Here is a 12077-nt window from a genome sequence, read left to right as displayed (position 1 = left end):
AAAAACATTTTTAGAAATTAATACTCAGTCATAATAGGAAACGAAGCAGTCAACAAATAGCAAAAACATATTACTTTTAACATCAGGGATACATTTAAGGTCAGGGAAAATAAATTGATAACATTTATGAATACTTTTGCATTGATAGTCTCAAATTCTGCTTAATAACTAGTTGCTAACAAGCACTTAAGTACCTAGATACAAATGAAGTTACTGAAAACTAGAAAAACACAATTTACATTATGTTTCTATCTAGAAATAAAAAGCTTTGTGGACTTCTGAACTGCTTGTACTAAGACATTAGCTCCTATTGAAAACAATGCAATCCTTTTTTTTTTTTTTAAATTTTGAAATGAAGGTGAAGATACTGCAGTTATAAAGCCATCCATTGAAATTGAGTGTTTGGGGATTTTTTTCTGTTCTAAACATAAAGATAGTATTTTTTTTTAACTGCACTGTTGGTTCATTTGTTTGTTTTTTTTTTGTTTTTAATGATTTAAGAGTTGTCTTTCTTTGCCTAAAAGTTAGGACTTTTTAAAAACCAGACAAACCAGAAATAGGCAATACTGGGTTATTGAGATAAAAAAAAAATATGTCAAATTTTTTTGATAATACATTTTTAATTTGTACAATTGTCTGTACCACCTGTTTAAGAATCTCTATTTCTTTCAACTAATGTACATTCTGTTATGCTATTTATTTACTGCTTTACATATTTGGGAAAAAAAAAAAGGCCTCAAATGTTCAATTTCATTGACTGTGTCACAACCAAAACTACAAAGGAGTTAAGGATCATGCAGAACAAAAAACCCACTTACTTCAATATTCAAGTTTCCTTTTGGGAAATAATACTTGTAGGTGCGCTTTTTACAACTGAACCTTAAAGCAGGAAAATGGGGGAAATAAATATCAATAAGTACACAAATGTGTAGAGACTAGTCTACTTAATTGAGGTATCAATTTCTTGTTCTTATAACATTTGTGAACATGATTTTTGTTTTTACCTTGCACTGAACTTTTCATTAACAGGTGCCCATGCCAACACTCTAATCTCTGGAGGAAGTACTTTGTTCAATATATGAACATAACGAATCTCTGTGTTCACATCCCCTAATGAAGGAGGAGACTAATGAATTAGTTATATATCATATGTGGAATTAAATACATTTATTAATTTGTTAAAATTCCATTAATGTGATAATCACTGCCCAGCGATGCTTATTTTAATACTTCAAAACAATACTAAGTATTTATAAAAGGGTTCTCAGAAAGAATCTCTTTATTCTATTAAATGTTCATATGAAATGGTTTCTATTGAATACATCAAGTATATGGTAGTACACTAGAGTAAGATGTATCTATCTCTTTTAAAGTGAATTGTTTTTCATTGATTTAAATTCAATCTAAAAGATTTATGATTCTGTACACTTAGCATTAATATTTTCTGACTTATTCATTATTTAATAAATAGGTAAAACAAATAATAGAAAAATAAAAACCAACCTGTCCTGAAATGGACAGGGCCTCATTCAATCTACACAAATAAAAACTAACTAACCTGCCCTGTACCTCATTCAATAAAAAAAAAAGTATCCCTTTAAGACATTGCGCTCTAAGGCACAGATGATGTAAAGGGTAACTGTTTATGTGGACCCCGCATGTCACCTGCACAAGTAACTGCCTTTACTTTTCCACAACTTATGTCAGTTACCTATTAAAGTTGGGCAGATTAAGGGGCGCCCTAAAAATCCCAAAATTCAAGTCTTCAAAAGAATTCAAACCTGAGACACAGGCCAGTGCCTTATTCAATCTACATAGGTAAAAACTAACCTGTCCTGGTATGTGCAGTGCCACCTTCTCTAACTTTCACTCCAACACCAGATAAAAGGTTACTTCTCAGATCAAGGGAAATAACCTGTCACAATAAGAACCATTTACTTTATCTAAAACATTTAGTTTTAACAACGCTAAGTTCTATTCCATGTTCTATCATAACAAGTTTTATTTATCGACTGAGTGTTTTTTCAATATTTGCATAGCAATAAAATAATAGTAACAAATAGGCATTATCTGAATGTTAGATTAATAAAGAGTGCAGCATTTATTGTACAATATAAGAAACTAAAGCAAGACATCCTTTCTCAGTGCTATCAGATATGTTCCAATGATTGGACCATTTAAATGTCAATTTTAATGACTATAAAATAGTTTAAAAGATTTTGAATAACAACAAAAAAAAATTACAGCTTTAACTAAACACCTTTTTGATATTAGAAAAAAACATTCTAATCAGATGTATACAAGTTTGAGATATATACACTACTGCAAAATAAAATCTACAAATACAATTGAATCCTAGAAAACAAACCTGGCCTAAAGCACTGACTCCTTTATCTGTTCTACCACATCTATGGTAGTTGGCGTTCTCTCTATCAAACATAAAATATCATTATAAATTTCACAAAGGCTAATGGTAACTAAATTCATTTGTATATTGTTCTAATACCAAATTCTATTCTGAAAAAAAGTATTGATAGAAGTTTGAAAGCAAATGTAATCCTATCAAAGTAATATCTCAAAAGCAGTTAAGAGACAAGGCAGCAACAAAGATTAGATGCACTAACCTAGACTCCACCAGCCTGGTCTTCAATAAGGCTTCAAACATGGCAGCTTCAATGGTTTTCTCTGTGTCTTCTTGAACAACAAAGCCATTGTAATCCCAGCCAAGATAAGCTACCTTCAGTGCTACATGGCGTGTATTATATCTAAACACAAAAACAATGTTGTAGCTATAATTTTTTTCAATTTCGCTACATAAATCCAATAACCAATGCATATTGTTGAACAAAAATGAATTTAGAAAAGTGAAAATAAAGAAGAGTCCCCAATGATATGACAATGTGCTTCAATGTTTCAGTTCTACTCTGCTTCAGTACAAAAAAAAAAAAAAAAAGGGGGGGGGGGGGAATTAAAGGTTGTACTTCTTGAAATTGTGTTAAAAAAAAAAAAAAAAAAAACATGTAAATGTGATATAAATCTGATAGCTACAAGAATAGTCACTCTTGTTAGAAAAAAGCCAAGACCAATTATTCATTAGTGTTAACTAATCAGAATAAGCCTAAAAACAAAAATTGGCCCAAGAGACTCACTTAGTGAAATCAAATATCCGCTGCTGTTTACGTCGGCCATGTGTTGCATCTGTGGTGCCATCCTGTTTAAGCACTATGTTCCTGAGCTGTGTAACATGAGCCTCCAACTGTTGAACTCTATTCACCAGGTCCTGCAATAAGAAACAGTGGGACAACTTGAAAGTATAACTGCTACATTTGAGCTGGTAACAGCATAACTACCCAATAAGAAGTAGCTGTAAACATTCAATACAAAGGCAATAAAATGGTGCATCTTCTGATTTACAGCTATACACTGGATTATTATGTTTAATTAAAGCAGCAAAAAAAAAAGGGAAGGGGAGAGAAATGATTTGGTTACACAATACATATTGATTATGAACAGAATAAAAAAAGTATGTCCTTAATAATCAAAGCTGCTATTGATTCATTAACAGAGGTAATTTTTAAAAAATTTAAAGAAAAAAAAAACTAAAACTATATTTTATAAAGATTTCTAGTTTCTGCATAATTAAAATACATGACTTGTATAAACAGAGATGGCTTTAATGAAGATATTGTTAAGCTACTTGTACTGGGGTGTTTAAGACATTGTTCATTCTGTTTTCTAATCAATTCCTACTCTCTCATCTCTCCATACAAGAGAAAACTATTCTATTCTATTTGTAATGGGGCTCAATGGTACAAAGTCAAATGTAAAACAATAAATAGATCTATGTCAGGTCATAATATGCAGGTTGAGCACATGCTTGGCTTCAAAAAGTTCTTTCTTAGAATATTCTTACACATTTCAGACTAAAATCAATGAGTTTCATCACCACTTATCAATGTGTACCACTAATTCTCATTGTGCATGTTATCCTTTCTAGCCTGGCCTAAATTTGTGTTCAGACCTAGAAGTCATCCCCATCTGGCTTCCCAAGCAAACTAAGAAAGGGTTCCTTTATTTATATAACAGTGGACTAAGTGTAAGGCGCTGAAATCTCAAGATCACATGTGAATAAACATTGTTTTGTTGTCACACTTATGTATGTTTACAATAGAGGAGAAACTTCACTTATAAAAGAGTGCATGTATCTGTCACAATAATAAATTCTATTTTGAACAAAAAACTTTAACAAAAAAAAAAAAAAAAAAAGCTTATATTAAGCATACTTGTATCAATTAGTTTGGATCAGTCGTGTAATTAAATTTGTAATAGATCTAGACTAACTATAAAAAAGCATATATACATTTTTTAAAAAAAAGGGGGGAAACAATCTTAATCTGAGCTATGGCTCAAGCCTTCTCAGGCTTCTCAAGCCAACACTGTAACAACTCTGTGCTAGTGGAGAGCTTATGTACATGGAAGATTGTATAGTTATGTATTTTTTCCTTAGTCTCATCCTATTTTTCAAGTTTTTATTCACTAAGACTCAGATCTATAAAGGGAACTAATTCAGCTTATACCACCACATCAGTCAATAACAATTGCTCTCCATCGTACAAGATACCAAACAAAATAATTTATTATATATGTGTTTTTTTTAATTGAATCTTGTGCTGTCAGGTAACAGAGACATAAGTGTGCAAAATTTCAGCTTGATCTGAGATTGGGTGTGGAAGAAATCCAGACAGAGTGAGTTGATATAAGCTTTGTAAAAAGCACAGAAAATTCATTCAAGACATTGCAATCTTGTGAAAGAAAGGCATAGTTCAATTGTATGTGTATTAATGTCCTCTCATTATGCACAGCTCCCTCCAAGATAACATGAACATATCTAATGAAGGGGATCATTTGATAACAAAGTTTCCCTTAAGAGGGTTGCACTGAACTAAAAAAAAAATATCTAATTATGGGCACAATGAAATGTAGTGGCACAAATCAATAAAATGTCATATCTAGATGTGGCCAAAAAAAAAAAATGTGTAAGGATATATCAATCATATCAATCAACGTTGATAACTTGGTAAAACCAAAGAAGGTTTAATAAAAGCTCATCATGAGTATACAAAATTAGAAACAAATGTTTAAAACAAATATTAGTGTTAGCCTTAAAGATTTAGTTTTCTTCTAGAGTAATTTTTAAGTTTTTAAGTACTTTAAAGAGCTCTGTTTTGTTATAAAAAACATTAACAAATTGGGTACCTTTCAATATACTGAGAAGAAGAAAAAAAAAAGGAATTCATATTTTGTATGTACTAAGAAATGATAAATATGTTAACAAAAGAAAAATTGGAGAAAAAAAATAAGCTAATTATAAAAGCTTCAGGCATTAGTGAAGAAGTTTTACCTGTACTATCTTTTTATTAACCTGTGTTACACTAATATCTCTTAGGACATTAACTGCAAATATTGATCTGCCAAACCTAACCACTAAGAAAAAATAATATTGGCCACATATGAAGTAAAGAGACTGTGTGATTACAGATTTGTTTAAGGTGCTGGTCAAACCTTATGATCTTATGACCCTTGGGTTGTTATAGTCTTTATGGGTAGGACTCAAACCACAACCAATACCACCACCAAACCCATGCAACAATGGTGAAACCTGAGGTTCAGATGACTGAGTATGAACTGAGAATAGACATTATGAGACTTGATTCAAACTAACCAATCACACACACATTAATGACAAATGTCACAACTAAAAGATTTATTTAAAAATTTGAAGAGTTGTTTTTTTATCTATGATAATCTCTTATTTCAAGGTCACTTTGAGTACCACCAAAATCATCTGTAACTACTAGTCAATAAAGCCTTAATTGTTACTGGGCTGAACCTATACTTCAAATAGAGAGCTTGATTCCTCTAAAATAAGCATTGGCTAGAGAAACTAATATATATAGAGAGACTGTGTGGCCACTCATTACCCTAGTACATCACTAACTTAAAAAAATAAAACTGTAATTTGTCCAACAGTAAAAAAAAACAAATTTTCCTGTACAATAGGTTGACGCAGGGAAGGATTACTTCCACTATAGTTAACTGAGTATGACATCTATATAGACAATGATACTTAAGAATACTACAGATCTTTAATCTAGAGGGTCATTAATTTAAGGCCCATTCTGCATCTATACATTTGTGTGTGTGTTTGTGTGTGTGACATGCTAATTACATGCACTGTGGACAAAGTATAAAGTGGCAGGATAGCATGGCGTCATGGACTGGGCATCACTGTTCTCAAGTGATTTAGTTTGAGAACAACACAAATATTGGTGGAATTTAATTTCAATCCTTAAATCATTAACGAAGCAGAAAAAAAATCAGCTCTTTTGATAATCTTTAAAATTATGGCTTATATTTCAGGTATTCTTTACACAGGTGAGGCATTTATTATTATTTATAAGGGGAGATAACCTCTACATCACATAGTTAATAACTAAGTAGTTTAAAAAATCTGAGAACCCCCCCCCCCCCCCAAACCATATTTAGTGTAAAGGTTGAGGCAGTCTTCTATATGTGGTATAAAAAAAAGAGTATCTGAACATAAATTGGTAGCCAAATGTATAGCCACTTTTGCAAAGCTTCACATGTAAACAGTATTTGCCTAAAATGAAAGACAGATTAGTTATTCATGCCTATAAATCAGTTCATGCATAACTTGAGCGCTATCATACTAATTGATTGTAATCAGAACAGTTGAACATGCAGACATGCGAAGTGCTACAAAATGTCCTTCATGCACACATCTACAATGAAAGGACTGTTTTCATTTTCACATGCAATATGTTGTTGTTGTTTTTTTGTAATAAAAATGAAACTTTTTAAATTCACTTTTCCGAATCATTTTAGATATTTATTATAGTTTATTTCAATTTCCTTATATCCTCTTTACCCAATACATCCCACTAATATCTTAACCCAATACATCACACTAACATGAATTGAACAAAAAATACCAAAATAAATCTTTTTTTTTTTTTCTAACAAATTTTTTTAAAAGCTTTAAGTATTTTTTTTCTGAGACTAATTAGACGTACTTGTGTAACTGACCAACAGAACAATGTACTTGTATATTTGAAAACACTTGATGATGAAAGAAGCAATGAGACCCAACACCAGCAATCATGTTGACAAAATAGTTTAATTTTTTTTTTTTTATGAAAGCAATGCAATGAATGAATGACTCCAACACACAAAAAATAAAAAAACCATGCACCAAACAAGCTCAAATCAAAGGTTAATTCTACATGCACAAACTGTCTACATAAAAACTTTTTACGTTTTGTCTTGATTACAAAATATTTAAGCTAAAAATTTATGAAAAATGTATTATTAGCAACAAAAAAAAAAAAAAAAAAAGTAATGTTCTTTTAAACATGCCATTGCCTTGTTTCTTGAATAACAAATATAAAGTTAATGTCTAAAATTATGTGACAAGCTGATCAGCCTCTGTTAGATATGCTAATACTTTTAAAACTACATTCCGTTAGCCATTACCAACAAATAAGAAGGATACACACACAAGGGCAACACACAGGATTGCAAAAACAAGATGCACCCATAAACACAGACTAGAGTTAGAACCAGGGAACAAAATGGATTGTGTTTATGACCACTGTCCACTACCTTATCTAGCTCCCCTTCTTCAGTGAGCTCTATTGCTTCTTTCATAGGGCTCACATTCGGAGATGGGCTTTTGCTGTCAACAGTCACACAACTGTCTCTTTGAGACGATGGGCTGTCAAGTGGAGCATTGCTAGATTTCATGTTCTTGTAGAGGCCTTTCATGTATCGACTCGCCAGGGCAGAAGAAGCCTGACCATGCAAAGGAAACAGCATCGACGAAGAGGGCAGCCGAGGTGGTGTGGAAGGAACAGAGTTGAAGACGCACTTGGGTGACATAGAGGACAGTGATGTTTCCTGAGAATCTGGAATGTTAGAGTAGTTACCCTTGCTCTTCTTGGTCCCATTCGAGTATGAGGCTGGGTTGGTTTCATGATTGGTTCCATTAAGTACAGCTAAGGCCATAGAATTGGTTAGTTCAGAAGTGGAATGATTGGGCCATGACTTATAGGATGCGATACCAACTGAAAGATCTTTGGGCGTGTTCTCTTCTTTAATTTTGGGGGTGGACAGATCCATGACTCCAGAAATAGGAGTATTAGGACTGTGCCCATTGTCTCCTGGTGATGGGGAGGAGGAGGAAATCATTGGAATAGGTCCAAAGCGAGGAATGACTGAGGGCGGCAACAAACCATTTATAATCTCTGGGACTACAATGTTTGAGGGTGATCTATCTTGTTTGAATGAAAGACTAGGTGAAGGCTGACCCCTATTCCCATTAGACATAGCAACAGCAGCAGCAGCATTCCTGGCTACTGTCATGAGGTACGACTCGGGGAACAAAGGCACATTTAGAGGGCAATGTGCAGGCGACAGAAGCATGGCCGAAGATGTAGGCGATGAACTGTAAGACATGAAGCCAGCTGCAGCTTGAGATACCGACAACATGGACTCGGCATCAGCCAAAGGTGAGGATCTTTGTGAAATAGCCATGTCCAAGAAATCCCCGTCACTACTCTTACTCTCATAAGCAGCCAACATTTTGTCCATATCACTAGGGGGTTCATCATCAATGTAACAGTTGTGACTTCCGAGTATTTCAACAAACCAGTAGTCCACAAATCCTAGTCTCATTGTAAGCTTCACACGAAAACTGCATTTGTGACCTCGAACTTTTATTTTGTCACAGCCTGTTTTGAAAAATAATTCATCCATTAAAATTTCTCAATTAATGTTTTGCTTTAATGCAATTAATTGCACAAGATTTAGAAGGAAAAAAATGATTGTAAACCACTAACAGTATTTTTAATTTTACTAAAGGTTTGTTTTTCACTATCTTAAATATGAGAGTCACTTAATAATATATATAACAGTTCAACAACAACAAACAAATGTGGAGCTGATAGCAGAAGAAATAAGGCCAACATACCTGATATACAACATCCATATCCACCACAAGCTCTTTTGCAACCACCAGTTCCACTGCAATATAGGGTTTCTCTAGCAACCACAATCTGGCGTACATTTCGTGCTCGTCCTGCACGGACACTGCCATTCTCCAAGACCATCCTGCCAAACTCTGTCAAGGTGAAACGATCATCTAGAAAACTGACCCCCTTGTGGACATCAACATATATCTTGTGGACCTCCCTGCCCTTTCGTAGCATGCTGGCTTGCCGGTATATCTCTACACCATAAAGGTATTTGCGAAGCTCACCACAGTTGACCTTGATCCCTTTAATCTTTTTGTTATTCTGCAAAGCTGAGCTATTGCCAGAGACGCCAGGGGCTTCTTGCGTGTGCACAGATTCCTGTTTGACATCAGTGTGCACTACTTCTTGCTTTAAATCTCCCATAATTCTCAAAACTAAAGTGTACACTACTAGACGAATAGATCCTAAGAGAGAATGAAAATGTTAATGTTCACGTCCAGCGCATGACAGCATCAAAAGGTGTGAATGGCTTCAAACTGTTAAGTGTTAGTGCTACAACTAAGCTACAAGTCACTGCAAACATTAGAAATGACACAAGCTATGCTGGTGACACACCCCATTCTCAAAACTCCAGTCAAGAATTAGCCTTCTGTCTTTATTAAAGAAAGAAATCCAAATTTAAATATTTGAAAACAAAATTTTTTTAGAATTAAAAAAAAAAAAAGAAAGAAAATAAACAGAAAACTAAACATAATTGCACAGCATAGATGGTGGATATCTTCAACATTAATTTCTACTGTCCAGTTATGTCTTGAATAAGAAACTGTCTTTTTTTTTTAAAGTCATGCACTTTTTTTTTTAAATAACCAAACAACCACTCTCTCTAACCATTTCAAATTTAGATCCACCTTTCAGTATATCTATCACAGAAATATGCTTCAATTTATAAACAGGAAACAGGTAGTACAATTACATTTTTAAATGGGTAAAAAATAAGTATTACTTTAAATATTTCAATGAAAAATAAAATTTAGTTCATGACAAACTTAATCTGCCGAAAAAAAAAATATTATTTTCCAATATATATATATAGCAATATGATGAACAATGAATCCATTCACAAAGAAAAAGTCCAAACAACAATGCAGGGTTGCTGTAGGTGGTGGTGTTGTTTTTTTAATTGTATGATTATAAATGAAAAGAAAGTTGTTCTCTAAATCTCAAATGTATCAACTATATAAAAATGATGATACACAATTATTGCACGTCCTTAAGAAATCTAGTTTTAAAACTATACAAATGTAACACCAAGGTCTTATAAAAGAAGCCACTATGTGGAGCCAGGACCACATTAAATACTATATTCTACCAAAGTTTACAAACCAGGTGGCCCAGTTCCCAGGAACAAGATTAGCACACCGCCTACCCCTAGGTACATAGGGTGGCATTCAGACAGATGTGTGCGGAAATTAACCCAGGTGTTTATCTTACAAAAGTCATTTACAGCCAATGTGTTGGCAATCACACACTCAATGGTTTAAAGCTTTTTTTAAAGTTCATTTAAACTACACATAATTGAATAATTCACTAAAACAATAACATATCAACAAAAAAAAAATATGTTTATGTTGTCTATGTCTGCCACCTCCAGTAAGTTGTGTTTACATTTAAGTCAGAGAAACAGTACTAACATGGCAACAATCTAACTTCAAGATATATCATCAAGTTAGAATGTGATAGATCAATATAAATCTTGATTGCTTTGCATATTTGTTGGCTAGTTTTAAAAAGAAATTCAGTTGTGTCTAATAGTAAACAAAAGATTATTAACTCTTGTAACAAATGCCCTGCGAAATGAGTACAAAAAAAGGTTATGGGATGTGACAGTCAGCAGTGGGGCCCATTCCACAAAGATGAACCACAGAAAAGGCAAGGCAAGCTAGCATGAATTACTAGTTACTATATATAAATATAAATTGTGCATACTAGACATACAAGTCGACATTTTCCAATCTTCCAAAAGATGCAGTTAGATAACAGCTTTAAAAATTACATGTTCCATACAATTTTTTGTCTTCCACCAAAAAAATATTCCTAAAGCTAGTAAGGGAAGTGGAGCTGTATGTCTTGAGTCTCAAGTAGCAGCACTACATTCTCAGCGTTTGGCTTACTCAATTGTTTCTTTTAGTTTATTAGCTTGTGTGTAGGAGGAACACATCTTTTATCTAAAACTGGTAGAATTCTATTGGTAAAATATGTTCTACAAAAAAATGAAATAATAAATTCAGTGTAGTGTTACAATTTATAGACTTAATTGCTACTATCCAGTTGTCACAAAGCATTGGGGCTTCCAAAAAAAAAAAAAAAGGTGTTTAATCAAATTATTTTTCCAGAAACACACTAATTTTCTACACGTTTTTTTAATGAAGAGCTAAAATAGCTCCTAAAGACAAAATGTGTCCAATATTAAAACGTACGATCCAAAGTGAGAATACACAGAATTTTGGTTTATTAAGTTTTTGTGCTTCATTTTAACTATTTCTGTCATAATATTTATTGACACATAATGATAATCTAGATCTAAATAATAATTACTGTAATTGTGCTTTTAATCAATTTTAACGACTTTATACTTGAAATATTGTTTATATTTTATTATTATTATAAACACGATTGGCACGATTTTTGTGAATGACATGTGATTAAAATATTAAATTTTCTATTTCTAAATCATATATATATATATATATATATTTAGAACAAGATCTAGAGTTATAACACTATAACTAGTACGTATAGCAGTGTTTAAGATGTTTGTTGTTTAAAAACTACACTCATAGATCTTGGACAACAATTTAATATCTAGATCTAGTTTTTCTACATCTAGAATCTAGATCTATTGCCTTTAGTTTTTAGATCAACTTTTAGTATTTGACTATAAATTATAATGTGTTGTCGTACACATCTATATAATCTAGAATTCTAGATTTAGACAAACTGAATCTGTATTAATCTAGAATCTAG

General features: G+C 32.7%; 1 protein-coding gene across 4 annotated transcripts in view; it reads right to left on the bottom strand.

The window, feature by feature from the left end:
• The window catches only part of LOC106070325 (uncharacterized), a 38447-nt gene that overhangs the window by 10973 nt on the left and 15397 nt on the right, over nt 1–12077 (bottom strand). For 2 of the 4 annotated variants that reach the window (XM_056008817.1, XM_056008818.1), the window contains exons 2-9: nt 9050–9706; nt 7684–8810; nt 3150–3280; nt 2625–2765; nt 2369–2429; nt 1831–1915; nt 1005–1110; nt 819–879 (exon numbers count right to left, since the gene is read on the bottom strand). In XM_056008817.1, the coding sequence (XP_055864792.1) occupies nt 819–879; nt 1005–1110; nt 1831–1915; nt 2369–2429; nt 2625–2765; nt 3150–3280; nt 7684–8810; nt 9050–9476 (2139 nt within the window). In that variant the 5' untranslated portion in view covers nt 9477–9706. The remainder of the gene's footprint in view (nt 1–818; nt 880–1004; nt 1111–1830; nt 1916–2368; nt 2430–2624; nt 2766–3149; nt 3281–7683; nt 8811–9049; nt 9707–12077) is intronic. The other 2 variants (XM_056008819.1, XM_056008820.1) reach the window with 1 other exon arrangement.

This window comes from Biomphalaria glabrata, chromosome 13 (genome assembly GCF_947242115.1).
Source record: "Biomphalaria glabrata chromosome 13, xgBioGlab47.1, whole genome shotgun sequence".
NCBI classification, from domain to species: Eukaryota; Metazoa; Mollusca; class Gastropoda; family Planorbidae; genus Biomphalaria; species Biomphalaria glabrata.
This window is presented reverse-complemented; position numbering and strand designations above follow the sequence as displayed.